Genomic DNA, 26906 nt, shown 5'->3' on the forward strand with positions numbered 1-26906 from the left:
TTCTTTTTTGAAGGTCAATATTACTAATAAATGATTCTCATAAAAATAAATATAATTTCCCAATGCTTATAATAGGACAAAAGGAAGGAATTTTAAAGGATGGATGGCTATAATGTAAGAACTTTCAATACAATGCAAGCAGGACTCCTTCATGATGTATACGTACACACACAAAAAAAGAGGGATTTGAAGGAAAAGTACTGAGAGAGAGAAAAAATCTGTGTGGTCCAGCTAAAAGTGACATGAAGGAGATATTGCAACCATGGTTATAAGAATCAGTAAGAGAAATTAAGTTCCCAGAGATTAGGTAGAATGCTACAATAAAAAGAAAATTGGGAAAAGAAGGGAAACACAAAACAGTAGCACTTATTAAAAGGAAAAAAAAATTATATGAAGAGGACAGAAAGCTGTAATTGAGAGTATGATGAAACAGCTTTAAAAAAAGCAGGAAAATATGCATAAAATAGTAAGTAGTAAGAAAGCACAGATGTGATTTCTTCACAGGTCTTACAGTTTCATATGAGGATTCAAAACTGAATCTTGCACCATAATGTATTAAATAATTCAATATCTCTGTTTTATAAATTACACCTCTCCTCTTCTTAGAGAATGTTTTTTGATTCTAAGAACCTCATTATATTATCTTGTTTAGGATCTGAAATACAGTGATCATGGTTCAAGCCCCACCATATTTCCTTTGGAAAGTAATGATAACAGGTCAGAAAGGTTTGGCCATGTACTGTATTGGCAGGTCAAAAGTTCCATGATTTAATAGGACGTAGAATGTATGGCTGCTTTTGACAACCTCCTTTTCATTAATTTGAATCATAAACAATTACTCATTGTTTGGCTGTATATTACTCAAGAGAAATGTTGAGTCCATGAGAAAAGTAAATTATGTGCCAAAGGTTCATTGTATGAAAAGTTAAACTCAGCTGAACACAAAAAAAATTTCTTGCTCAAATATTTTCTAGCATTTCATACAAAAAAGAATTTTGACACTTCAGCCCTCATCCAAAATAAGTTAAGATAAATGTTAAAGAGAAGTACATTCTCAGCAAATTTTGTACTTTAAAACTGTCCACCATAGAAAGGCTGATATCAGTTATGCAAAATTCATGCCTATTGATGCACTCAGGTCTAAAGTATTTGTCTCTCCAAGGAGTTGGAAATGGCTTAATGAAAATTCTAGGACATGCATTCTTTATGCTTCAGGAGGCTCTATTCAAATTTGACTTTGGCAGAATTTTCAACCTGTCTGTCATGCATCCCTCTCATATCTTCTTCAATATGTTTTAGTACATCTTCTCATAAATCCTGTGTATTCTAAGTATATAACATAATCCATGTTTCACAGAGTAAGGGAATGGATTTAAAAAATAGAGAATACATGATTCTCCCAAATTACACATGAAAACTGGGAAAACAAATTGATTGAATTTCAGTCAATCTGAAATGTCTCCCCAGACAGTAGAATGCAGCTGGATCTCACTTTAAGATAAATTCAGAACAAATCTGGAATCTGGAGGCAGAGACAAGAAATATGAATTTCTCCAAGGTCCTATAAGAGAGATTTATTTTAGACCCCAGGTAAACATTTTGGACACTAAACCATTCCAAATATGTGTGATTCAAGAAAACTCTTCAAACACATGTGACTCAAGACAGCTGTTTTGCCTGAAACATTTTCTTTCATTCCACTGAAAATTAATTTTCTTATTGGTCATATTAAACAGCATATAAGACTCACTTGCAGCTCATGATCTTGCTCTACTTCAGTCACATAACTCTGCATGTAGACTTCTTTTCCTTTTGAGGGAAAGAAGTTCATTCATTATGTTTCCAATAAAAGGTGATCGAAAAACTTGAAAGTCTGATTTTTTATTAAGGTTATTTGTCATCCCATTATATTCTTGGTAATCTGACTTAAGGATAAAGAACAAATAATAATGTTGATCAGAGTATTAAGATTTGTGCCCTCTGGTTCTACAAAAGTGAAACTGTACATGGACAAGTTTAAAATATGCAAGCTAAACCCCTAATTGTGTTATCATATCCACTTAAAAGAATTACCTCTGCAACACATAAAAACAGGCATATTTATTTTTGCACAGTGACATTTTCAAGATTCAAATTTCTTAGAAACAATTTGTGTCAAACAAAGTCATGTTAAGAGTTTAACATTGTGCTCTATTGTCTTCACTTGCATTCTTTACATACATGTCCAAGATATAACACAACCATGGTAAAAGCATAACATTCAGTAAACTGCTCTGCAAATATTGCAAAACGTAGGACAGCTTAATTGAATGTATTTACAACAATATTTATACACTTTCTTAATGTATTTATTGTCTTACATTCCAAAACATTGTACACTTACTTTACTCTGTAATCCCTTTCCATACTAAGTAAACTCATATGTCAACATCTCAAGATATTTCTTCAATACTGACTTGGTTTTCAACTAAACCTTCCAAACTTCTGACTGGATCCATTTGATGCAAAAATTCTATAATACATCTGCAAACAGTTGCATGCTCATATGACAGCACTGGAAAGTTTATATTTCTGACATGCTGTTAACCACGTCATTCCTGCTTTAACAATTCCCCTCTTGCATTAAAGACTCAGACCTCATTTTCCTGTCTCTTCCTCAAAGCAAGCAGCCATAATCTGATACAAGTTCTTTTGGTATGCAAGGTGAAGGCAAAAACATTTTAATTAAAGAATGAGTCATTCATTAGCTTAAGTCTGCTGACACTTTGCATTTACTACATGATTCTAGAAAAATGAGTTTTTATTTCACCAATCAATGAAGACCTTCAATCTGTGCATAAACTACTTCTGTGTTAGTTTGGTTGCAGCTCTTCCTCTGTCTAATTCTAATTTAACAATGAATCATAATTTTTGACAATATAAATTGTTAAATGTACAATGAAATTAAAAAAGACATTGAACTTATCTGGGATTTTTTTTGGCTACTTTGTTGTTGTTGTTGCTTTTTAGGAAAGAAGAGGGGAAAGACAGCAGTCAAGCAAGTAAAGTTTATTCTTTAAATCAAAATCTTGATTTCATTATCTTTATATATTTTTAAGGACTTTGAGTCAGTTCCCAAAAGTCAACTAAACATAACCAAATATATGTTAAGTTCCTGACATACAAAATGCATTTATAAAAGCTTGTGTATTTTGTAATCTCATTCCAGCAGAATCCTGATATGTATTTTTCTGCAAGGTTCCACACATAAACATGTGTTGCATAAAAATGTCTTATGTAAAATATAGCCACAATTTTGAAAAATTGAATTAAAAAATAAGCATCTGATTAAAAAGTAAAGAATATTGCCTGTGAGTAAAGAATGTGATCTTTTAGAAGGTGTTAAACATTCACAGTTTATAATGAAATGAACAATTAATGCAGTGCTTTTGCACTTAGTGCAGAACTGCACAAAACTGTGAACTTTCATAAAAACAAGAAATTCACCTACAATAGCTGTACAATGGATGTTTTTTCAAAAGTAACAAGTAAAATATATCTCTTTAATTGTCTATATACATAGAGCTGTCAAAGAATTTGTAGTGTGGTGTAAACTACCTGTGAGATAAATGATAACATAGATAAATCTACAAGCAAGTCAAGCAGATTTACAATTTCAGACATTTGAATTTTTCTACACTTCATTGTTGGTATTTCTACTAATTTAGGTGCCTGAATATGGTTATTGGCACCTTTATAAATCAAAGAGGAAAACAATGCATTTCAGGCAGGTGATTTTTCTGTATGCCTAATTTGGATGAGATGAGCCTTCTGGTGGGAGGTGTCTGCTTTCCTCCCATTTTTCTCTTCCCACACAAAGTCCTGGAATAATGATGCCCATTGATTATATCAATCCTAAGTTTTTAAATAATCCTATTTTATGTTCTGAAAGTTTCTAAAGTTTAATTATATAAACATATTTTGCAGGTTACTGTATTAAATTGTGTCCTTATCCCTGAAATCTAGGATATCTAAAATTTAGGTAACCAAGAGCTGCAATTTCTTGAACATTTTTCCTCCCTCTAGCTTAACAAAGAGATATATTTTGCTTCTTTTGCATGTCATTTGAAATATCCAAATTATCCATTCTCTGAATATCATAAGAGTGCTTAATTTCAGAACAGGGAAATTGGGATTTGTTCAATGCATACTTGAGTCTTGCAGCCATTGTCTAAATTAAATTCCTGTCATATTTACTGGAAATAAATGTTTGTGGGGCCAGTTCCTTCTAGGCATTTATCAAAGGGTCGAGATGTGTCTTATCCAACTTACATCATTCTGTCAGAACTAGTCATTTTAGGCACTTTTCCAGAGAAACACATTTTTAAAGTATGATTTATTTCACCTTATTAATGAGATGAATCATGTCCTGGAAATAGTGATTTTTCTACTCTGGCTATAAGAAAATCCTTTGGATGTATAATTCTGATGTGGACATTTACACAGTAGAACCCTCTTTATTACAAAATGGATATTTATTCATTCATCCTGCTATAGCAGGTCTTCTTTCTCTTTTACCTTTCAAGTGGAAGAAAGGCCATTTAAAATTAATTGATATCCTCGAAAAATATATGGATGAACAAACAAGAAAAAAAAAACCACACCCCAAAACCTAAGCCAAATAGTTTTTCACACTATGACTACATGGGAGATTTTCCACTATTTGACTGAAATTTGCCACCCAAACCCTTACAGAACTGCACTCAGAAATATTTTACTGTTAAATAGAAAAACAAAACCAAAATCCCTACTATAGCAACTAATAGATAATAGCAAGTAATGTAGGTGATTTTTTTTTCAATAACTGCTGAGTAAGGGTGATTTATTCCTGACTTGCTCACAGAACAAATTTATGACTGAGGTGATGCAAAAAAAGACAATTTTCCATATAAAGAGGATCTCTACAAGTTAGCATTTCCCATACTTGCCAGCATTAATGAGTATTAATGGATATCACACCTATGTTCACTATTTGTATCATTCATTGGACAATCTAGGTTAATATTTTCAAGCTTAAGCAATCTGAGGTAAAATAGTTTTAAATTCAGCCTGTCCCATCACACAGGTGGGTTGTAAGAGAATAGCTTCAAATAATTAGTGGCACTGGGTGCATATGCATACATAAAATATGTATATATATATATATATATATATATATATATATATATGAGGGATCATGGATTCTATTTGCCTACAAAAAAAGGTATCTAATACCATCTAGGACACTTTAAAGCCCATTCAAACTTCCGTTACCACTCCATAACTTCATCTGCGTCATATGTGCCAGCCCAGTGTGGATGACTTAGATAATTTTGGGCATCTCATATGGTATCAGACAATTATGTCGGGGTGACTATTTAATGGAAACATCTCACCTTTGGATCATTTCTCAGTGGAGGCCGTCAAAGGCAGCCCTCTTTCAATAGTTTTGATGGACACATTAGAAAGAGTTCACTAAAGATGTCCCCAGACTTATGACACAACCTAGGCCACCTAAGCAAAGAAGAATGAATGTGAACCTGGTTCACAAACCTAATTTTGAGGAGTACTAGGCTTCTGCAAGAGGGGATTTATTATCATCATAATCATTGTTTTAATTGTCGTGCATTTTTTAAGCATCATGTCGTCATGGGAAATTTGGGAAAATATGGGATGAGGGAAGTGTAAATTGCTTATATCTCAGCTTTGACTACTTTTGCAACCCTGAGTGGGTGATGACTTTGGCAGCTGCACAGACTCCCCAAGGTGAAGCTGTGAATAGTCAGTGATTCGAAGCTGTATTGTTCCCTGTCACAACAATTCCTACCTGCGCTAGTAATTTTCTTAATGGTTTAATGTCTGACAGCTGGAGTCCTGCACATGGAAATCAAACTTTTGCTGATTTAACGATTTTCAGTGGTTTTTCTGTCCTGCAGTGTACCCAGTCCCCATGAACTATGAAGCAGAACTATAATGAGGAAATTTGCAATGAATTGCAAGGTTATGCCAATTTGAGCAGCTTTACACTGGATTTAGAATAATGCTGAAGAATAATTATTCTGCTGAACATTTTATGCATTCTCATTTAAGTTAGAACAGATGTACTTAATGGATAATCTGTTTTTAAAGAAATATATCTAGAGTCACTTTAACATATTGACATTCTGGGCTGGCAGTGAGCCTGCATTACTTCGCATATGCACATTTTCTTGGTCCAGTAAATGCAAAAATTCTAATAATTTGATATTTCAAGAACTGAAATGATGCAATCTATTACTGCCGTTTGATAACAGTTACAAGAGCTTTTATGAAGCCTTTGTGGAAATGCCTTCTCAATTTATTCCTCATGAAATAACAAATGCAAATTCATAGAAAACATAGGTCACATTTTGTTTTCCCCAGCTCATTGTTGGCAAAATAATAAGGAAAGTTTTCCAGAATGTAAATTCTCTTGTGGAAAAATTGTATTTCATTCATAATCACAGTGCACAATTTCTGGTGTTTGCTTATGGACATCAAGGTCTGAACTATTAAAACTTGCATAACCTCAAATTTATTTTGTGATTTACTTTTATTCAAGTAATAGAAAATATTTAAGACATAAACATATTTAAGGGAATTTATGTGGGCATTTTAAATATATTGAAAGTATCTGAATAATATATAGAGCTGTCTAGATATATTTTAACTTAAGTACTTTTAAAATAATGGTCAATTGATGGCACATTTCTATAGAAGAGAATGGTACTCAAGGAAATGATCCTTTGCCTGTGTCAAAATGGTTCCCTTACATCAATTAATATTAGCTCAGCAGAGTAAAATTATGAGGCAGACAGCTCCCTGAAAGCATCTTAAAATTGTCTTAATAGTTGGACAAGTTTCATATGAATAAAAAGTTTGTTCTATATGTAAAAGTATTTTTTATTTACTTCTGATTTATAAGCAATATCAGTATTTTGATTGCAAGAACATATATTAAAATAATTATTGAACAATTGCAATCAAAGCCAATGCAACAATATTCTTACATTATTTGTGACTTTGACAACAATGTAAAACTTTTCTATAAAATTGGATCACATAATGTCAATGCTAAAGAGCTCCACTAAAAAATAACTATTAATTGACATTTTTATATGTAGATATTTCCTAATAAGGATTATATTTCTAGCATCCATCATGGTCAATAATAAAAAACTGTAAATATAAAAAAACCCTTAGTGAACCACAGAAATCAAGGCTACAATTATATAGTACTTAAATTTAAATATATTCCCTTTGAAAACAAAGGTAAAACTATTATTACTTTTAGTAAAAGTAAACATAATGGTAAGGAAAAAAAAGTTCTTAATAAATTCTCTTTAGAAGAAATTTGTAGCCATTGTATAAAAAGAATATGAAAACCAATATTGATTCTTATTGTGGCTAGATTTTACATAATCAAAATAATACAAATACTAATTTTATTCTTTCAGAATAAGAGAAGTGGAATAGTCTGAAAAATTTCACATGAGAATCATTTTGTTAAAATAAAATCAAATTGAAAATATGGAAAAGGAAATTGTGAATCAAAAAAGAAATTGAAGATAAATGGAGAAAAATAATGATGAAGGCATCTAGAAGAAATTTGCAACAGAATGAAATTAATAGGAATAATCCAGTTTTGAAGATCAGTGTACAGGTAGAGCAATAATACTTCTATTACGTATGAATACAATGAAATCATTATAAACTTCTAGGAATAGAATTAAAATTCAATTTCTAAGTTCTTTAGCTATCTCTGTAGGAGAACTGAATGCCAATGTCTGTATTTAATTACACTGAAAATTCTAGAATCTTCTCCATTTGGTCTCCAAAACTTGTGTTTATGTGAAGCAAAATCTTTAGAGGTGACATTTTTTATTCAACAACTTGTTGTAGCTGGAGGAAAATTCACATGCTTGTTTGTGAAAGACTAATTGCAATTCAAAAGGCAACTGGCTGTGGAAAATTAACACTGAAGTGTTTTCAGCTGATTCCAAATTAAGACAGAGAAATATTTAAAAGATTTAAATCCATATATTTAGGCTTCAGAATTGCAATTCAGCTTACATCAGTAAACAAAGACCTCCATGCATACTGATGCTGTCAGAAGGAAAGACACATCTTCAAATTAAATGTCCCAAGATGGAAACTCTATGTATTTTTTAATCTCAAATAATTGCAGAAGTTTCCATTAAGACAGCTCATTTTAGTGCAACCAGAATTCTCTCTCAAAATTGCTAGTAATAGAGGATTTTGGGGTTACTGCTTTTGGGCCATGAAATGTTTCCTATAGGATCAGCAAGGCTTTAGAGCAGCAGATTTGGTGCCCTGTTCCCAGAAGCTGTGCATCCCTGAATAGCAGAATTTCATATTCCAGTAACGGCCTTAGGTTCCAACTGATTCAGCTGAGCAAATAGAAAGCATCAGCATCAAAGCTACTGCCAAAGCAAAAGCTCAAACTATCATTACTGGCAGAAATTATCAACCCTAAAGGGAAGCACAGATGACACTAGGATATTTCCCATGTGAACTTTATTAGATCAAATGGTCTAGTTTTCCTTACTCCACTTGAATTTGTTCTGATTTCCTGACTTGCAGTTATTCTCAGTCATAAGTGGAAAGTCATAAATTGGCATCTCTAAGCAGGCAAAACTGTGTATGTACAAGCGTCAAAAAGAAATAAAATCTGGGGTTTTTCTCCCTCTTGAAATGTTAGAAGAAGCTCTACAGACTGTTCTTGTCACAGTTCATCCATTAACATGATGCAGGGAAATAAGGGGATCAATTTTCCAGCTTGTCATGAGCTTCCAACATGCATTAGATGCATCAAACAATGAGGTTAGAGCCCACATGCTTGACTTGAATATAAGATTAAGAAAGAATTAGGTAACTGTTTCTTTGACTCCCATATTTTCAACAAAGCCACAGTGCAGCCACAGGACTGTTTTACATATTAGTTGATTAAACACACAGGCTTTCCCCTCAACAGACCCATTTATAAGATGCATTAACACTGGTGAGTAGGTACAACCTGTAGATACCACAAAAGTCTACTTTTAGTTTTGTGTTTCTTCCTATTCTAGAGTCACAGCTCAGTTGCTATGAATATCCAGACCATTTGACCTCTTCCTTTCAGTAAAGTCAAACTGCTCATTTAAAAGAGACCATGACCCATTTGAAGACAAGACCTGAACAGCAAAAAAATTATATTACTATCCACTGTTCTCTTTAAAAAACACAGTTTAAAATTGATTAAATACACCTTCATGTTTCTGGAGTTCTCTTGCGGCCATGAAAATTGTTCTTTAATTCCTTTCTGCTCTTATTGTGAATTTCCTATGATAATCCAGTTCTTCAGGACACATTTCTGAGAACAATACCTGAACTTACTACTCTACATTCACATATTTACGCCTACAGTAGTCTGGGGGCTTTTTTCTTGTTCACTGACTGTGAACAGTTTTATGATTATATAGGCCATAAATACTTAATCTTTGTCACTTCCAAACTTCTCCAAGTTTGTGGTCAACAGTGTATTCACTGTGTAAATCCTTGTTCTCGTGAAGTTATTATTCTCTTTGTCTCATAGAAAAATAATCATTTCACAGTCAGTAAAATTCTAAGCAGTGCTGACAAAGTCATGTTTGATGACTACAACACAGGCACCAGCTCTTCCAATATTTAAGGAAGCCATCTGCAGAAAAACAGACACAAATTAACTGAATGGGAAAAAGCCATGAAAACATTGTCAAAGTGCTGTGTCAACATTATTTTAAAATGGTCAGAACTAATGGGAGTATAAATTGCTAAAAATAAATAAAACCCACATTACTCAACTGTTGTAATTTAAAATTGCTTACTCACACCTGACATCTTTCATTTGAAAGTGTGAAAACAGAAAGCAGGAATTAATTTTAGAGTTGTCATCAATTTTGTGAACCATTGATATGCAATGGGTTTCTATATTCTGTAGACTGTGGCTGATGCTTCCACTTTAGTCCTTGAGGCAAGGTGAAAGCTACCAATACAAAAATGTATGGTTCCAGTGTTCCTAATTAGGTTCAAGTGTCCTTTAGGATATGTTTGGCAATTTTAAACAGTATTTAAGACAAGACAAGGATTAAGATTTTTAGGGGACTAAATCTTGCTGAAACTATCACAGTAGAGGCAGCTTATATACTTGTAACAACACACTGTAATTAGTGGAACTGGATGAATCATAACATTGTTTACATATCTCCTAACTACCTGTCCAAGCATGTTTATTATCAGATTTTAACATGAACTCGTGGTTTTGAGAAAAGAATCTTTCCAAATTAATTTCTTATCTCCTACAGGACATCATAAAAATGCTCTTCTCATTAATTCATAGTAGATTAAAAAGACAGGCTTCTGCACTAACTTTAAAGCATTGTGTCTACATTTAAGCTTGTAAACAGAAGCTCCCTCTTGAAATCATAAAAAGAAATAGGCATTCTTGAGTATAATGTATCTCACCTATTTTAAATGCTTATTTGAGGATAAGATCATGATTTTGAAGTATGCACCTTTCTGCACTAAGTTTAAAGAAAACTACAACAGCTAATTCATACAAATACGTGTGTATATGTGCGTGTGCACACGTGTATATATAAAATAACCTTTAAAATTACCTGTGTCCATTCATTAGTTTGAGGGTCATATGCTTCCATAGTGTTCAGGTATGATTGACCATCATAGCCACCTACTGCATATAATTTGTCACCAAGGAGACAAACACCAACAGCATCTCGAGGCATACTCAGTGGAGCCACCATTGTCCATGTATCAGTTTTTGGGTCATACCTGAGCAAAGAAAATGAAAATTGAAACTGGATATGTGGAGAGAAGACAAGCATCAATTTATGTTGATTTTCACTTGAATATAGTTCTTATTTTCTGGGCGAAAAGAAAAAAACCCTAACCTTTAGTATCCTATCCAAAAAAATTCTGCCTAACAGCAAAAAGAAAAGATACAGATTTATTGTGTTCCAAATTCAACCCTCTAGCTGTTGATTAGAAACTTTTTGCTCACCTAACCTTCTAGAATAGATGAAGGCATTTGTAGGATAGTATGTCATGAAGAGATCTGAGAAAGATATATGAACAATATTTGAATAGATGGGTGTATAAATTTCATTTATGTTATGTATACATGTAAAGCAGAGTATTTCGTGTAGCATATAAAAATATTAGAAATATTATTTCTAAGATTAAATTTCACAATATTTTAACTTCTGAAATTATACTATGCAATTTTAAAAACCCCCCTATGTATTCTAATGCTTAATTGCATTAGAGTTAGTATCTCCTGATATTTGCTCAAGTAAAGAAAGTAATACTGCCTTTAGAACATAATCACCATTGAATTTTTAAAACTGAGGGAAAAATCCATTTTCATGACTGCAATTAAAAATTAAATATTTACCCTAGGTTTTAATTTAGATGTTTCTTAATAAGGTAAAATTGTTTCATTTCAGAAGTCATTCCGTTGTTACTCTTTTGGACATGCATAAACCAGAAATTAATTATCTTTTGATAGTTTGTTATCAAGGATGTCTGGAGTATTAGGTTACACTTGATACCTAATTTTTAGATGTCAAATATTACTAAAACAGAATAGTGTATCACACTATAATAAAATTAATTTCATCTGTCCTTAAGCAAGTCTACTATGTAAAAGAATCATGTGATCAGTGGAGAAAATCAGCAGTTTTAGTCTACAAATCCCTGGTCTGATTTTATTAATTTGCTTAAGCATGTAAATATTCTGGTAAGTCATATTATCAATAAGAAACTTCTGGGGATACTGTTTGAAGTCCTACATATTTGAACAATTAATATTTTATAAATATATTTATTTAAATACAAGCACCAAAACAGCAATGCTACAGTGTTTTGGTTCATAAATATACCTTTAAATTTGGACAATAAAAGAATTGTCTGTAGCCTTGTTTATATTGTCCTTGAGAGGCAAACACATTTTAAGAAAAAAATCTACTAGTCTGCTAGCTGCTAACCCTAGCATTTGGAGGACTTATCAGAAAATAAGATGTCAAATATCTACATATTTAATAAATCTCTTTCCTAACTTCAGAGGAAAATACTGCAAAAATTTCTTGAATATGTGGAAGGGAAATGAACATGTAACAAGCTAAAATCCCTACATTTTTAATGGAGTTTTTTCAAAGACTGTGTGAGTTTTTCAACAACAGCATCATATGCCTCTAGCCGAAACAGTTTCCCATCCAGTTAAATGCATCGGTGTGCATGGTATCTTTGCCTGCCTAAAGGTAATAAATGTTTAATACACTCCTTCATGCACTGCTCTTAAATTACAAGGGCCAAGGTGAGGAGATACAAAAACTAAAGCTGGAAAACAATAAAACTGACATTGTCATTGGTCCTCTTTTCTTTTCTTCTTCTTCCAATAAACAGGTATGCAAGGCTAAAATGAGTCCTTACAACACAATTCTGTCGACAAAATAGAACTGCACAAGAACTTGTTGGTTTTGTAATTGCCAGGAAAATACTTGAGATTGCCTACATCCTTTTTGCTGCCAGAAGCAAGTGTATATCTCATCTTTATAATAACTAGGTATGCCCCAGGTTGAGCAGGGTTATTATAAAAACTCCTGAATGTGAAAGAAATCAATTTTGAAATCAAGGTGAGAAGAAGGGGAAAAAACTATAGGTCAAATTACTATGTTTTCTAGCATCTGTCAAGTTGTGAGTAACATTTGAAAAAGAAAGCTGCTTTATGAAATCTGCCAAAATATCTTGAAATTTTTTTCATTTTTATTAAGAAAGTAGTTGTTTTGCCTTTAAAAAGGACTAGAAGATTGCACTTTGCCAGCTTGTGAAGATGAGTGAAACATAACTACTATTTTATTTCAGAATGCTTGAATCCAGAAGTCCTTTAAAATTGCAGCAACCTTAGAACAGAATAAACAGGAATGTTTAATTACTATTGAGCAGGATTTTAGCAGTAGCATTAAAAAAAATGTATTTGCTGCCACTATATTTGCATAATCTCAAAAATAAATTTTAAAATGTTATGTCTGGTTTGACAGTCTCCCAGGAGCATATTGCTACTGGAATAAAGCACATCCTACCAGGCTGCATCGGAATGACGAAATGACTGAAGCAGACTCATTCCTGAAGAAGAAGAGACTTAGGTAAAAAGCAAGCTTTTGATGTTTACAGAAGGAAAAACTTTCAGAGAGATATAAAATAAATCAGGATAATAGATTTCCTCATCGCTTCCTATTCTTTGTTTTCCTGAGATATTGAGGGGCTTTTATTTTTTGAAAATAATGCATTGTTTTCAAATAAAATCCAGACACACTAAAAAAACATTTCAGCCATCTTATAAACTAATCAATCACTGCAAGGACCATGAGAGTTTTTTCACACTTCAGTGGAGTCCACTAGTTTTAAAATTATTTCAAGGAAAAATGTTTATCTCTAAAATTTTTAGTTTGTGACACTGCAATGTATAATACAGTGTCCTAAAATTACTTAAATGGGATGTGAAAAGAGTGGATTTTTGTGTTTGTGGTAATATATAATAGTACTGTGAATAAAAAGTGATGACAATAAGTTTCAAAGAAATTGTCTTTCACAAACCATTACAGAATTTTTCAAGTAAGTACTAATGAGACTTTTCTACCATTATCTAGACATCTGTTTAATGTTACCACCACATAGCTAAAAAAAAAAAAAAATAATGCTACCAGATACTATTTTGTGTTTAAAAAATGCATATATAGTTTGATACCTTTCCACGTAGTCCAGCAGTCGAGAACAGTGATTAGAAGCAGGAGCATCATGACCTCCAACTGCATAAAGAAAACCATCACAAGTAGCCACTCCTACACCTCCTCTTCTCTTACACATAGGAGCACACATATTCCATTTGTTGGTGTGAGGATCATAATATTCCATTGAACTTAAACATGAACTTCCATCCCGACCTCCAACTGAATATAACCTAAGAAAGTCCACATAAATAAAAATTTTGAGAAAACAAGAGCTCAGAATTGCAGAAATAAAAACAATGAGTATCTGGGCTTTTTTTTTTAATCTGATATCAGAAAATAGAAAAAAGGAAATATATATTTTTAAATCATGTGCCTCTCATAAAGTGAACAAACACAGATGTTTTCAATATTATTACCAAACCAACGTGTTATTTAGTGTTTTGTCCACCTGAAGAGAAAGATATTTCTTTCTGCTAATGAATGTTTTCATTCTTTCATTACTGCATATACAGTCAAGAGCACCAAAAATGACATATACATTTGTCTCTAAAGGTTTAAAAATCATGTAAGCAGGGTTGCTGCCTAAGCTCATCATCTGTGAGATGGAAGTGGAAGTGAAAATTTATAACTGGCAATCCAGACAAATAAATACACTATCCATTTATTATGGTTTGTGTTTTTGCTGTGCATCAAAGTATTAAGAAGCACAAACAACATGGAAAACTAGATCTGATATTTAACAAATTCCACATTAAAAAATCTATCAATATTCAGCATGAATTTTACACTTAGAATATAGTAGAGATCAAATATGAAATGCATCGAAGATAGGACTATCATGTTCTGTTTTAAACATGGATTTTTAGAAAGTACTACCTCAGTTTCAAGGCCCTTGCTTATGCTGAAGAAAATTCTTACCCACATTAACAGCAACATGTCTACTTTGCAAGAAAATTATAACCCCCAAGCACGGTGTGTTGTTTTTCTTCATCAGAATGTTTTATGAGGTTAGGGTTATCTTGGAAAGTCATGGACAACTTCTGAAGAGTATTTTAAACTTGAAATGATAAAATTGTGTCTTAACAAAAAAAGTTGTTGTGTTTGTAAGTATCTGCAGGCAAGAAACTTGTTTCATTCTACTCTTTATAATTAGTCCCAGGAGGAAATAGCTCTGATTGTTCTTTTCCCCTAACACCCTGCTGTATTCATTCTGTATGAATCTTTTTGCAGTCTGTTGCCTTTTATACAGTGCCTGGAGATTAACTAATAGAAACACAGGCTATTTTAAAGTCCAACCACTAAGCAATTTAGGATGTGAAAGCTGTCTCTGTAAAGCAATTACTCATTTGGAAGCTTTTACTGTCCTAAGCACTCCATGAATTCAGAGCCATTTAAATGTGCATTTGCTATTACATTTCATTGGAATGGATGCTGATGAATAAAGAAGTGTTGAACAACCACTAAATATGTCACTGAAGCCTGAGAACATTTTGGTAGTGCCTGACAGACATACCTGTGCTCTAAAGCACCCAGGAGAACCCATACTCCTCTACGCGAGATACTAAAGCAAATATACTTTTCACAATTATTTTTTTGGATCCAGACCTAATACATTGAACTTTATTCATGATTATCAGATATCTATAGATGAAATCAGTATTAACGCACCTCATTGTGTTAATCTGTGGATGTCTACAGTGTCTAACTTGCTGTTATGCTCAGAGTAACCAGCTGAGTCTAAAGAACAGCACTAAAAAATATTTAATCATGTGACCAAAAACATTTACGGTAATATAAATGTAAATATAAACATTTACAAATAAGTGTCTGCAAGGATGTTATCTTTATTTTCAAAGATGTGACTTGCTTCAGCTACCCATAGACAGTGATAAGACATTTTATGTGACATTTAAGGTATGTTGACATTCCTTCCAGGCTGAGGGATATGGAAAATAGTACAGTAGAAAACCACTAGAAAAAAACAATGACTGCTGGAACCCTGAAGCAATTTAAATGTCAGTAGACCAACTACATGTCAGTAAGTGAATTGATCCCCAAAAATATAAACATGATTAACACTTCTGAGATTTTCAAATATATTTCTAAGTAGATATTTGGACACATAAACACTGAACACCATTAAAAAAAATGCAAAGAACAAACTAACTCTTCTGCAGACTTCGGTGCAAATAATCTTGTGTACCCCTAGTCAAAATCCCCACCGCTCTGATATTTCTTCTGCCACGAAAAGTTCTTATTTATTCCATTGTCTTTCGACCGAAATCAATCAATAAGCTGATATTTGCACACTGAGAGTGAAATGTACTTTCTCATTCTTCTGTTGCAATTAAGTCAGCTAATAAAATATAGCTGAAGGCGCTCTTGAATTGCTGGTAAAAAGACATCAAATGTTATGCTGTTCATAAGTAGCTGACAAAACTTGGCCAATGATTGGGACCATCTAGTCTGTTGCTAAAATGCTCTCTGCTATTCAGAAAAAAAATCATTTTCAAAATCATATTTTTGAACTAACATTTTAGAGTTTGATTATGTTTCAATCTCTTCTCTCTAAGAAATCATTAATAATTTTTCTTTTTTTTTTTTTTTATCTTCACAAAGGTGAAATAAAAATAGTTTAGACAAGTGAAAGTTGGAAATGAAGTAATTGTTTTAAAGCTCTGGTTGTGGCTGAGCTTGAACAATTCAGTCAGAAACTGCTTCCAGTCTTCAGTCAAATTACCAAATCTATGTTCACACAGGCCCAAAATGACTGGGGAACAACTGCAACAAGCACTGAATATTCAGGATACTGTAAAGCTCTCTGAAACTTTTGAAATACTTATAATTAAATTTATTTAATAGTCTTACTTCCTTTTTTAGAGCTTAGGGTACTATGTTGTTAGATGACTTCAAATCAAACAATTTTTTCATCTTTGTCTAGCTTGGCAAAAATTTGTAATAAAAGTTCTACAGGGAGAAATATAATGCATTTCTCTGAATTAGCTAAATTACTCTTCATGGTGCATCCCATCCAAACTAGAATTATCATAAAAATAATAATCATATATCTCTGCTTAGAGAGAAAGATCAGCAAGGAAAAGAAAGCATCCAGTACTAGCACTTTTATCTCCAGAATGAAAATTCTGCCTGTGCAGATATTATAGATTTCTATTCCTAAATGGTCTACATTTCAGCTGATTCAGACACTGCACATAGATATGAAAATAGGCCAAGCTCAGCCTCTTCTGTCTTTTCAGGGTTTTGTCACTTCTTTTACTAAGATGGAGAGAGAGGCCTGAAGATTCATATATTCATAACTATAAGTATAATTGGCTAGAAAAATGAAGTAGAGGTTTCAAAGTAGGAAACATTATGAGAAATCATGACCAGCTGAATCAAAAGTATTTATCTCAGTTCTGTCATTACAAACCTTTGATAACTACTCAGAAAAGCCGGTTTTAAATTCAGTTTGACAAGCCAACCTCAAAAGACCAGAGTGCCTTTGATGTGAGGTGGGTATGGGTTGTGAAACCAGTTGAATCATGCCCTTGCCGCATTTCTTAATGAGGTTTTCCCTTTCAAAATTCTTTCACTGTGAATATCAAAGACTTCATCCAGTCTTTAGCTTAGGCCCTTTTGTACCCTTTTTTGGCCTTTCAGTGTGTCTGAAAGAGCAGCAGAGAATTACTCTGGCACAAAAGATACCTGCTTGGTAGAACTGAGGGACAGTAATAATTTTCATCAGTGCTGGACTACTGTATTGCTGAATGAGTCTATACCTGGCCTAGGAATCAGACCATAAGAGAGGAGAGATATTTATCCATGCTGCCGTGATTAAGACAATGCAGTTCACTGGCAGAAGTTGAAAATACAATTTTGTGAATGGAAAGCATTAATGAAGTCTTATTTCTGTGTAAACTTCAAAGGGCACTTGATGTATTGGTAAAGCAGTAGGGAAGTAAATTAAGAATAGAATTTGACCCCTCCCCCCCCAAAAAAAAAATGGAAACAAATATAGTCATAGAGTAAGTTACTGGAATTGAATCAGTAGTAACTGCTGGTAAGTTAGATGGGGAACTTGACCTAATGGCTGGTGTTTCTGTCCATGGAAGGGAAGTTGGAACTAGATGATCTTTGAGGTCCCTTCCAACCCAAGCCATTCTATGATTCTGTGACATAAAATATTGAGAGAAAAAACACCCTTTGCATGGCTAATATTGCTATAAAAAAAGCTTGACTTCCTACATTGGAAATTTTAGTTTCCTAATAGAAAGAATTTGTTTCAAGCAATTTTAATTTTAATCAGAATTATATGGGCTACATTCTCTATTCAAGGCCATTGAATCAATGCACATTCCACCAGGTAAAAAATATTCTTGACTTTATCAGGCAATAAAGTAGGTAAGGCAAAACAGTCTTTATAAATTAATCATTTACTACAGCATGTGCATGAGGCCCTTCATTTGCTCTATTATTAAAAACCATACAGTGAACCTGTCATTAAGTAGGAATTTTTAGTGAATCTATGGAATTTGTGCTAGACTGAGATAATATTTATGATACTGATTTTCTTTGTGAGTTTAATAATTTTAGACTTTGGAGTTGCCCCATTTTTTTGTCTCAGTATCCATTTATTTATATTTTGACCAAAATATTTAAATGTATCTACACCTTTTTGTAGTTTCCACAGTTGAGGAAGAATAATTTCAATATGTGTCTCATTTTTACTATAGTGGGATACAGAATAACTGCTTTTCTGGAAAAAAAAGAGTTTGATTAAACCAGAAGTTAATAAACATCGTAATTATAAAACAGCAGCAGCATTAAAAACTGTCATAAAAGAACCTGAAAAAACTTCTCAGGATTCAAATTAAGTTATAAAACTATTTATAGATCAAGATATATTTAGAGTAAAACATAGTAAGAACAGAGATAAATTTTTCAACAACAACAAAAAAAATTCCTAAGGCTGATAACTGGTGAGCTAGTCTTTGAACTATGCTTGTTATTCTTCCTGTTGCAGAGTTTCACAAAATTCATTAATAATAGCTAATTACTTCCTCAGACAAATTTGAGATATAGTCTGGTTAGGTAGATGATGTAGATGAAAGCAGACACATGAGAGCATGATTTTTTTTTGACATAGAACGCACTGCTGTATTTTAGCATCATGCAAAATATCTACGTCACACTTAATATACTGATTTGCTTGTAGTTAGTGAGAAGATTGTGGGCAGAAATCATGCAGTTTAAAACATTTATTTTTTCTCCTTACATGACAGTAACTATGTACACCAATTACAGTATTTTTCTTAGTTCAAATGGATTAGTAAAAGAATGAGTGAATCCCCAATAAGGCATAAGAGCAAAGAAAACCTCAAGCAACAAAAGCTATGAGAAAAAAAAATGGCACTGATGGGAAATATAGTGGTTTTGGTCATATTTTCTTGTTTTGCTGATATGGCATGTAAGTTTGAAGTGATACTTGAGCCTTAAAAAACAGAATTAAAGCACATTAATACTTGCTTTATTTAATAGTATTGAGCAGTTTCTTAGTCTTTGCTGAAGTATGAAAATTATCCGTGCATTGCAATTATATGGATGACTTGCAAAAAAGTCTTAGGTCAATTAGCTTGTGATCTTCACAATGAACAAAGCCTTCTCAGTTCAAAAAATTCAACCAATGATGCAAAATTTAGCAGAAGCTGGTCTACTGAGTCAAAAGAAATTTTATCCTACCCCAAAATTAGTTATTCAGAAGTTAATCAAGTTTCAAACTGGAAAAATAGGAAGTTAAAAGTGTAGATGTCTTGGTATTCTATTCTGCTGAGCATAGTAGATATTTGGTAGCTGTTGTAAGGGCTAAATGTTGCCCATAAAGATATTCAGTTGAGTATTAAATTAATATTTAGCTTTCTTTAATTTCAGTCAGATGTGTATATTTAAATACCGTTTCAGATTTATACACATGTGGAAATCAGGAAGTATGTGAACACATAGGAATGCATTTGTATAGACACGTCTGTGTGTGATCTAAGTTAATGCCTACTTTTGGAGTGGGGAGGATCTCTAGACTGCTCCAACAGCACTGCACAAGGGCTTCCCTCCAGTCCCAGCATACAGGCACCAAGTACTGTGTGAGACAGGTTTGGATTCTCATACTTCATCTCCCACAAAAGATAATGATGACAAGCCAAACTTTAGTCACAATCAAGAATATGGGATATTCTAATACCCATATTAGAATAGGATATATTAATACCTCTTGCAGTCTTTACTACAAGAGAGAAAACTGTGACTTCTGAATGTTGCTTTTTTTTTAAAAAAAACAACCTTGTGCTTAATTGTGGAAGCTGTGCAATTGAAAAACAGGCTGTGAATTTTCCTAGGCATTATCCACACTGTTTCCCACCATCTAGACTGGTGCATATGTTACATTTAAAAGTTTAAATTAGATGGAGTGGCACCACTGCCTTTTTCTGCCAGGTACTAGGACTCACTATGTCTATTTGGTGTGAAGTACCCATACCTGTCCAAATGAATTCATACCATACTAGATCACATGTACATCTATGCAGAATTTATCATTCATTACAAAACTTACAGAAAAAAAAAATTTACTACAGACAAATGATTTATTACAAAACCTGAGTGATAGACTTTATCACAAATTACAGTCATGCCTCCTGTACAACAGTCAACAGCCAGAGAGTCTAAAAATGTTGTTGTATGGGTGATGGATGAAGAGAAGGGCACAGTGGGGGCATACACACTAAAAGATGTAGATGTGCAGTAAGCATTCAAAATAGAAATGTGGTCCAAGCATCTGGGACCCTGGCCACAGTATAGCCAGAGAAAATAGGCTCTTCAAGTTCCCACCCTGCAGATCAACAACGTTTTTAGCACCTGCTGTGTCTCCGACCAACTCTTAGTTTCTAAAGAGGAAGGCATCCTCACTGCAAAGGCATCTGCCTTGGACTGTAGGAAAAATAGTGGCTTTACAGTAAAGTTTCATGATTTTTCACTGTTCTCTTAAAAGAGTGACTATATTTATCTAGTTTGTACCTTTTTAAGGCTAGCCTAGCCCCACAGAACAAAAAGTAAACCTGTGCAGAGTCTCTTATTTTACAGGCTGGATGTAAAATAACAAGTTAGATCTTGCTTGAGAAAGAGATAATATGATGTACTTTGAATTAAATGGTACTGAACTGCATAGGACCCCCTATGTACGAAATATAAATTTGTGTGCAAAAGTACAAATATCAGATCAGGGCACTGAATTAGTAATAAGCCATAATGATTCTGCTAAGAGAAAATGCCACAGATAGTTTATTATATGATGCATGAAAGCCAAAGGAGCAGAACTTCTGGAGGAGGTTGTAATCAGCCATACAATCAAGTTTTGCAGGTGGTTATATGAATGTAATGTATTCCTAATTCTCTTGTGCCAAACACTGAACTACTATTAAGGACTTTGTGGAATTATTATTAACCTTTGTCTCTCCAAGGTCAGTCCAAAGCAATCATATTCCTGGTGAGTGACTAACTACAAGATGACTTTGAGAACCTTTCTTGTGCTCACAATAATTTGGTTTGAATTTTGCTATTTTTCTTAAAAATTAAGGTTGAACAAGCTAAACTTTCTTATAGTTACTTTGTAATAGTGCATAATTATCATAAGGGACATATTAAAATAAAGCAACTGCAATTTACAGCAGGCATAATATTGATCTAAATAACACCAGTTTCTTTCCAGGTTTTCTCATTAAATGACCTGAAAACAAAACATTCCACAGTGCATATGTCAACACCTGTATTGGCTAGCTTTCTGTATTTCCCATTCAAAATGAAACAGAGAATAGCAGGGAAAGCACTGCCGAAACAATAATCCAATTTATGAAAATCCATTACAAAATGAATCCAATTATTGCATAATTGGTGGAACTGAATGACTGTAACTGAATATAAATAGATAAATAACTATTAAAAAACTCCTAAAGCTACATAGTTATTAAAGTCTCTCTACTTAACTAATAAAATTGAAAATGTAACAAATTAATTTGCATGGAAGTGAAGCGAAAAAAAAATGTATATACAAAAGCATTTTTTTAAAAATAACAATTAGTATCAGTACTTAAGCAGAATTAATAGAATGTGAAATGTGATCTAAATTCTATCTTTTACAGTTAAGTAAGAGACAAAATTTGACATTACCAATTGATAATAACTAATTATTTAAAGGACACAACCAGAAAGGCTTTTTTTTTTTTTTTTTTTTTTTTTTTTTTTTTTTTATGTTGGACTGTCTTTCAACAAAAATATGAAAAAATATCAGTGTCTAAGGCAAACAGGAAAAAGGATGGAAACAGAATTGAGGGAGAGAGATGAGGCTTGCCAAACAACTCCAATTTTAAGTATGTTGGATTGGATTAAGAGGATCTATGCTTAGGTGTTTGTTCCTGTAAAGAAAAGTATCTCTGGGTCAGCATGTGCATCTTGCCTGTAGGGTTGGCATTGCATTTTCCTGCGTAAGACTGTCACCAGTCACAGGCACAGCAGCCTATGGAGGTCATCACACTGGAGTAGGTTATCTCCCAAAGGACTGCAGCCCATGGGGAGTCCGTGATGGAGCAAGGGAAATGTGTGAGGAAGGAGTGGCAGAGAGAAGCAATTATGGTCTGACCACAACCCCCATTTCTCATCCCCCTGCACCAGTCAGGGGTGGGGTTGTAAGGTTTTACAAGACATAAATTGAGCCTGGGAAAGGGGGGAAGAATGGTGGCATTTTAAAATTTGGGGTTGCTTCCCACTGGCCAGAATCTATTTTTATTAGTAATAAATTGCATTAATTTTCCCCAAGTCAAGTCTATTTTGCTTGTGATGGTGTGTGGTCAGATGGATATTGATGGGGAATAATATCCTCTTGCAGCATTTCTCCTTGCTCTTTTACTTTCCTTCAGAGACAACAAATACTTATAAAACTTTTTTTTTCATCAAATAAATGTAAAATATTATTTAAAAGAATATTTACACAGTTGTATTTATAAAAGTTAAGATTAAACAATTCCTCACTTTTTGTCATCTATCATATACCAACAATAGTGTGTGGTATTTAATAAAAACAACAGCAGCAGGGGGAAATATCAAGTTCATTGTAGCACAAATTAGAAGATGTGGCAACCAATAAAGGGCAGGGTTCTTTTTCTTTGGCTCCACAAGAAGTTAGCATGAAATTGAACTGCTTGCCAGTGTGTGTCAAAGTCATGATTTTTGACACTTAAGGGACTGCTATGATGTTCTACCATTTAAAGTCAGCCTGCAGATCATATTAAAAGCTGAATATTTTATCCTTTTGTAATACAGATTTACTTTTATTTGCTGAAGGGATCAAGACTAAAGGGACAGATTTACTGACATGAAAGCTACAGTTGCTTCAAAAAATATTGATAATTTCGAGCATACCAGTAGAAACTAAGGAATATTTTTTTGTAACACGGTCTTTGTGGACATATAATAGAGCAATATAGAAATACTTCAGTTATGGTAATGACACAAAAATGTTTAGTATAACATAAATGTATATGTTACAGAGAATGTCTTTGAGGAGTATGTATTCCTGATTAAAGTGCGTAAACTCAATTTCATTTTCACTTAGGTCTACACCATTAGCATAAAATATGTTCTGAAATTAAATTAAATTAGTAAAAAGGTTTAGTGTACTTAGGGACTGAGTGGTTCATGTATTAGAGTTTTTTTAATAAAAGTTTAATAAATATCTATGGTATTAGCTATAAATTTGGAGGCATTTACATTTTAAGGTAATGAAAGGATTAGTATTTATTGGATTGAAGGTGTCAACAAGATTTTTTATTATTATTATTGAGTTTAAAATTACGAAATTAAGAAAAGCTTGTGATAAAGAAATAAAGAAAATTCAGTGATAATATAAAAAAGTTTCTGGAAAAGATAGACTTTCTCACACTTTTGTTTCTTTGGTTCCTTGCTTCTAACTTATACTGCAGAAATGCTCTATTGCTTCAGCACAATCTGCTGACAACTGTAGAATGCTAGTCTCACAAAGTATAAATTGCACACTAGTGCAATTTACTTTTACGATTTACACCACTTATGCCACTTATGCCAGCCCCTAAGAAGAATTCAAATAAGTCATCCTAACTTCTGACTCATTATCTGCATATAAAAAGCACCATCCTCTACCAGTTTTTTCAAAGTGCAGATCTCCATCCCACATTTAGTATTTTAACACCCATATCTATTGCTGATCTGAGGAAGTTCATGCACTCTTTCTCTTCCAGTCTTTGCAACAAGGTTGTCAACAAGGAAGAAAGGATAATGCTGTTCCCATATCAGAAGGAATTACTGACCATATTTCACCCCAGGAAATTCTACAGTCATGGCAGGTCCTACAACACCCACCAAAATATATTAAAAATTGATAAAGACATCAAGTTAAAAAAAAATAATTCTTATATATGATAAGGATAACATACTCCACTCTTGTGTCACTGTTTGACTACGAAAAACATATGAAGATGAAGGACATGGAATCTCCAGTGCCTCAGCATACATTGTTAGTGGCACCCAGAACCTATTGTTGACTTGGGAAAACAAAAATATTACTGAAAAGGAAAATTCCCAGATTCCAGTCTTTGGTGTTGCATAAAACCAAAAAATATTACCCTTATATGAACCAATAAACAGGCATTTAGAACCTGATGAGAGCTTTGTGAACACGATCTTATTGTCCCCATACTACTTCTATTTCATCTCTGTTTTCCCAGCTGAATTGCAGATATTTTATGCATCTCTTTCTTTGCCATCTGTACCAGTTTTGTTGCTTTTCTTTGGTATGACACACATTCTTGATACTGATCGTACACATTATATGACCTTGGCAATTTCACTTGAATTTCCTTCAATGTGGATGACCAGAATTCCACACAGTAACACAACATAAATATTTCCAATATTAATAAAACTTCATGTATTCTTCAGTAGCATTTCCTCTTTCCCCCCATATTTCTTCTTCTGTTCTTTTTTCTGTTCTAACAACATGCAGCTTTTTTCATCTCTTCTTTCACTTCTTAACATTAATTTTCTTCAAACACAAGAATTTTTCATTCACACATAAGTGACTAAATATTCTATTTGTGTTGCTCCTTAAGGTGATCCAGATACTTCTGTATTCATGTGTCCAATATGAACCATATGATATTGTTCCCTTTGGTGACACTTGAAACGGTCTGATAATTTAACTAACTTGCTCTTGCTGTTATACCCTTTTAACCCAGGACAGATGTTTTAAGAATTCCAGGGGCAACTGTGACATCCTAGTTATTGCATACAGTCCCTTTCTTCTTCAAATCCCTGTACTATTCACCTTTTTTTTCATCCTAAGTGCTTATTTCCTATGTAGCACCAGATAAATTGTTCTGTTGAGATTCTGGTAAAATAAATTTGTCATATAACTTTCTTTTATCTAAAAACCACCTTTATATTTTATTAGTTGTTCCAGCTCTCCTTACAATTAAGAAGACGTTTGAGAAAATGAATATTGCCTGTGTTTCTCATTGAAGGATAGCAACTTTTGTACCCTGTTACTTTGGGAAATCTGGAGGTAACAACCAGGAGACCTTTGTGTGGGGAGAGGAAGACACTCCATTAAACCCTCCTGGGTGAAACAGTACTGCAACTTCGAAATGTAATAAAGCAACATGATTATAGAAAAGAACCCTGTCAAATGGACTCAGCTTAAAATTACAAAAAAAGCCCCAAAACTTCAAATAGCTATTTTTCTGAACTTCTGAGAAATTCAGTAGGATTTTATTGCTGCAATAATTAAATATTTTTCAAATTATGTTATAATGCACATGTTGACACAATCCTTTTCATGTTTTAGGAGAGATGTTGATATAAGAATTTCAATTTAAATTTAAAAATGTATTTCAGTGAAATAACATTAATTTCTGTGCACCCTGTTTTGCAAGATTCAGATAGTATTGTTTTAAATTTGTTTGAGCAGCAAAGTAATTGATAATTTACTTACATGGTCTGCACAAGCGAGCTTCAGAAACACTTAAATACACTGGGAACTAATAAGAGGCTACTTACAAATCAATCACCTCACTCAGAGCCTGATGAGATCAGAATAATAAAGCTTTAAGATTTTTATTTATTTCCATCATAAACTGATAGAAATTTCAATTTTCATCTTTCTGCTTAAAATTAATTTAAATGGAAAAAAAATTAAGCCAACCATAGGGCAGCGGCAGATCACAAATGGAATAGTTTCCCACATTAAAACACAAAAGAAGTGGCTATACTTTTTCAAGTCTTTTAAGAAACTCACTTTTGAAATATTAACCATCCAGTATCCATTTCATGTAAAGTGCCCAAATCAGTGTGAGAGATACAGACAGAGAATAGTTTGTAACTCTCTCACTTCAAAGAGCATCTAATGCATTTTATTTATTTACTTTTTTAATTCACTGCAGAAGAAAGAAATCATAATGAAGAAAAAATGCCTCAGAACTTCCATACTAAAAAAAATTTTTCCCTTACTGAATGTTAAATCCAACATCGTGTTTCTCAATGAGATATTCATTTCCAATATCCTGAGGAATGCAGCACGTCAGTTGCATGGAAGAGCAACGTAGAAGAATAGCACAGGAAGTTGAAAGGTTCTTACATACATTTTCAAGTTGCAGTTCTTGGCATATTGGATATATTTTTAAAGATGGCTAGTCATGTAAAAAAGAATAAAAAATCAATAGCATATTTCTACTTTTTGCAGTGAGACCACTGCTTTTTAGTTTTCAGCGGTGTCCATCCTAACTTTCTGGGACACAGATAACATCTCTTTTAATTTAAAAGTTTGACAAAAGTCATGCAAAGTTCAATTGAGTATCTATTAACTGGGAAGCATTAAATATATGGTCAGCTGTGCAAAAGAAACAAAGCTGGAATATATATGCATAATCATATGCAGCTCTTCATGGCTCTAGATCAATATTTCCAGGGTTATTTGTCTAGATGTTGCTTCTGCTAGTCTGCTGCATGGCT

General features: G+C 33.2%; 1 protein-coding gene across 2 annotated transcripts in view; it reads right to left on the reverse strand.

Annotated features, from left to right (window-relative positions):
* Positions 1-7655: 7655 nt before the first annotated feature.
* KLHL1 (kelch like family member 1) overlaps positions 7656-26906 on the reverse strand; it is a 186214-nt gene continuing 166963 nt past the window's right edge. For both annotated transcript variants that reach the window (XM_066176265.1, XM_066176264.1), the window contains 3 exons: positions 13841-14053; positions 10695-10866; positions 7656-9736 (listed from right to left, as the gene is read on the reverse strand). In XM_066176265.1, the coding sequence (XP_066032362.1) occupies positions 9662-9736; positions 10695-10866; positions 13841-14053 (460 nt within the window). In that variant the 3' untranslated portion in view covers positions 7656-9661. The remainder of the gene's footprint in view (positions 9737-10694; positions 10867-13840; positions 14054-26906) is intronic.

This window comes from Chamaea fasciata, unplaced genomic scaffold (assembly GCF_029207755.1).
Source record: "Chamaea fasciata isolate MVZ Bird 193981 ecotype frontalis unplaced genomic scaffold, bChaFas1.0.hap1 SCAF_2, whole genome shotgun sequence".
Classification (NCBI taxonomy): Eukaryota; Metazoa; Chordata; class Aves; order Passeriformes; family Sylviidae; genus Chamaea; species Chamaea fasciata.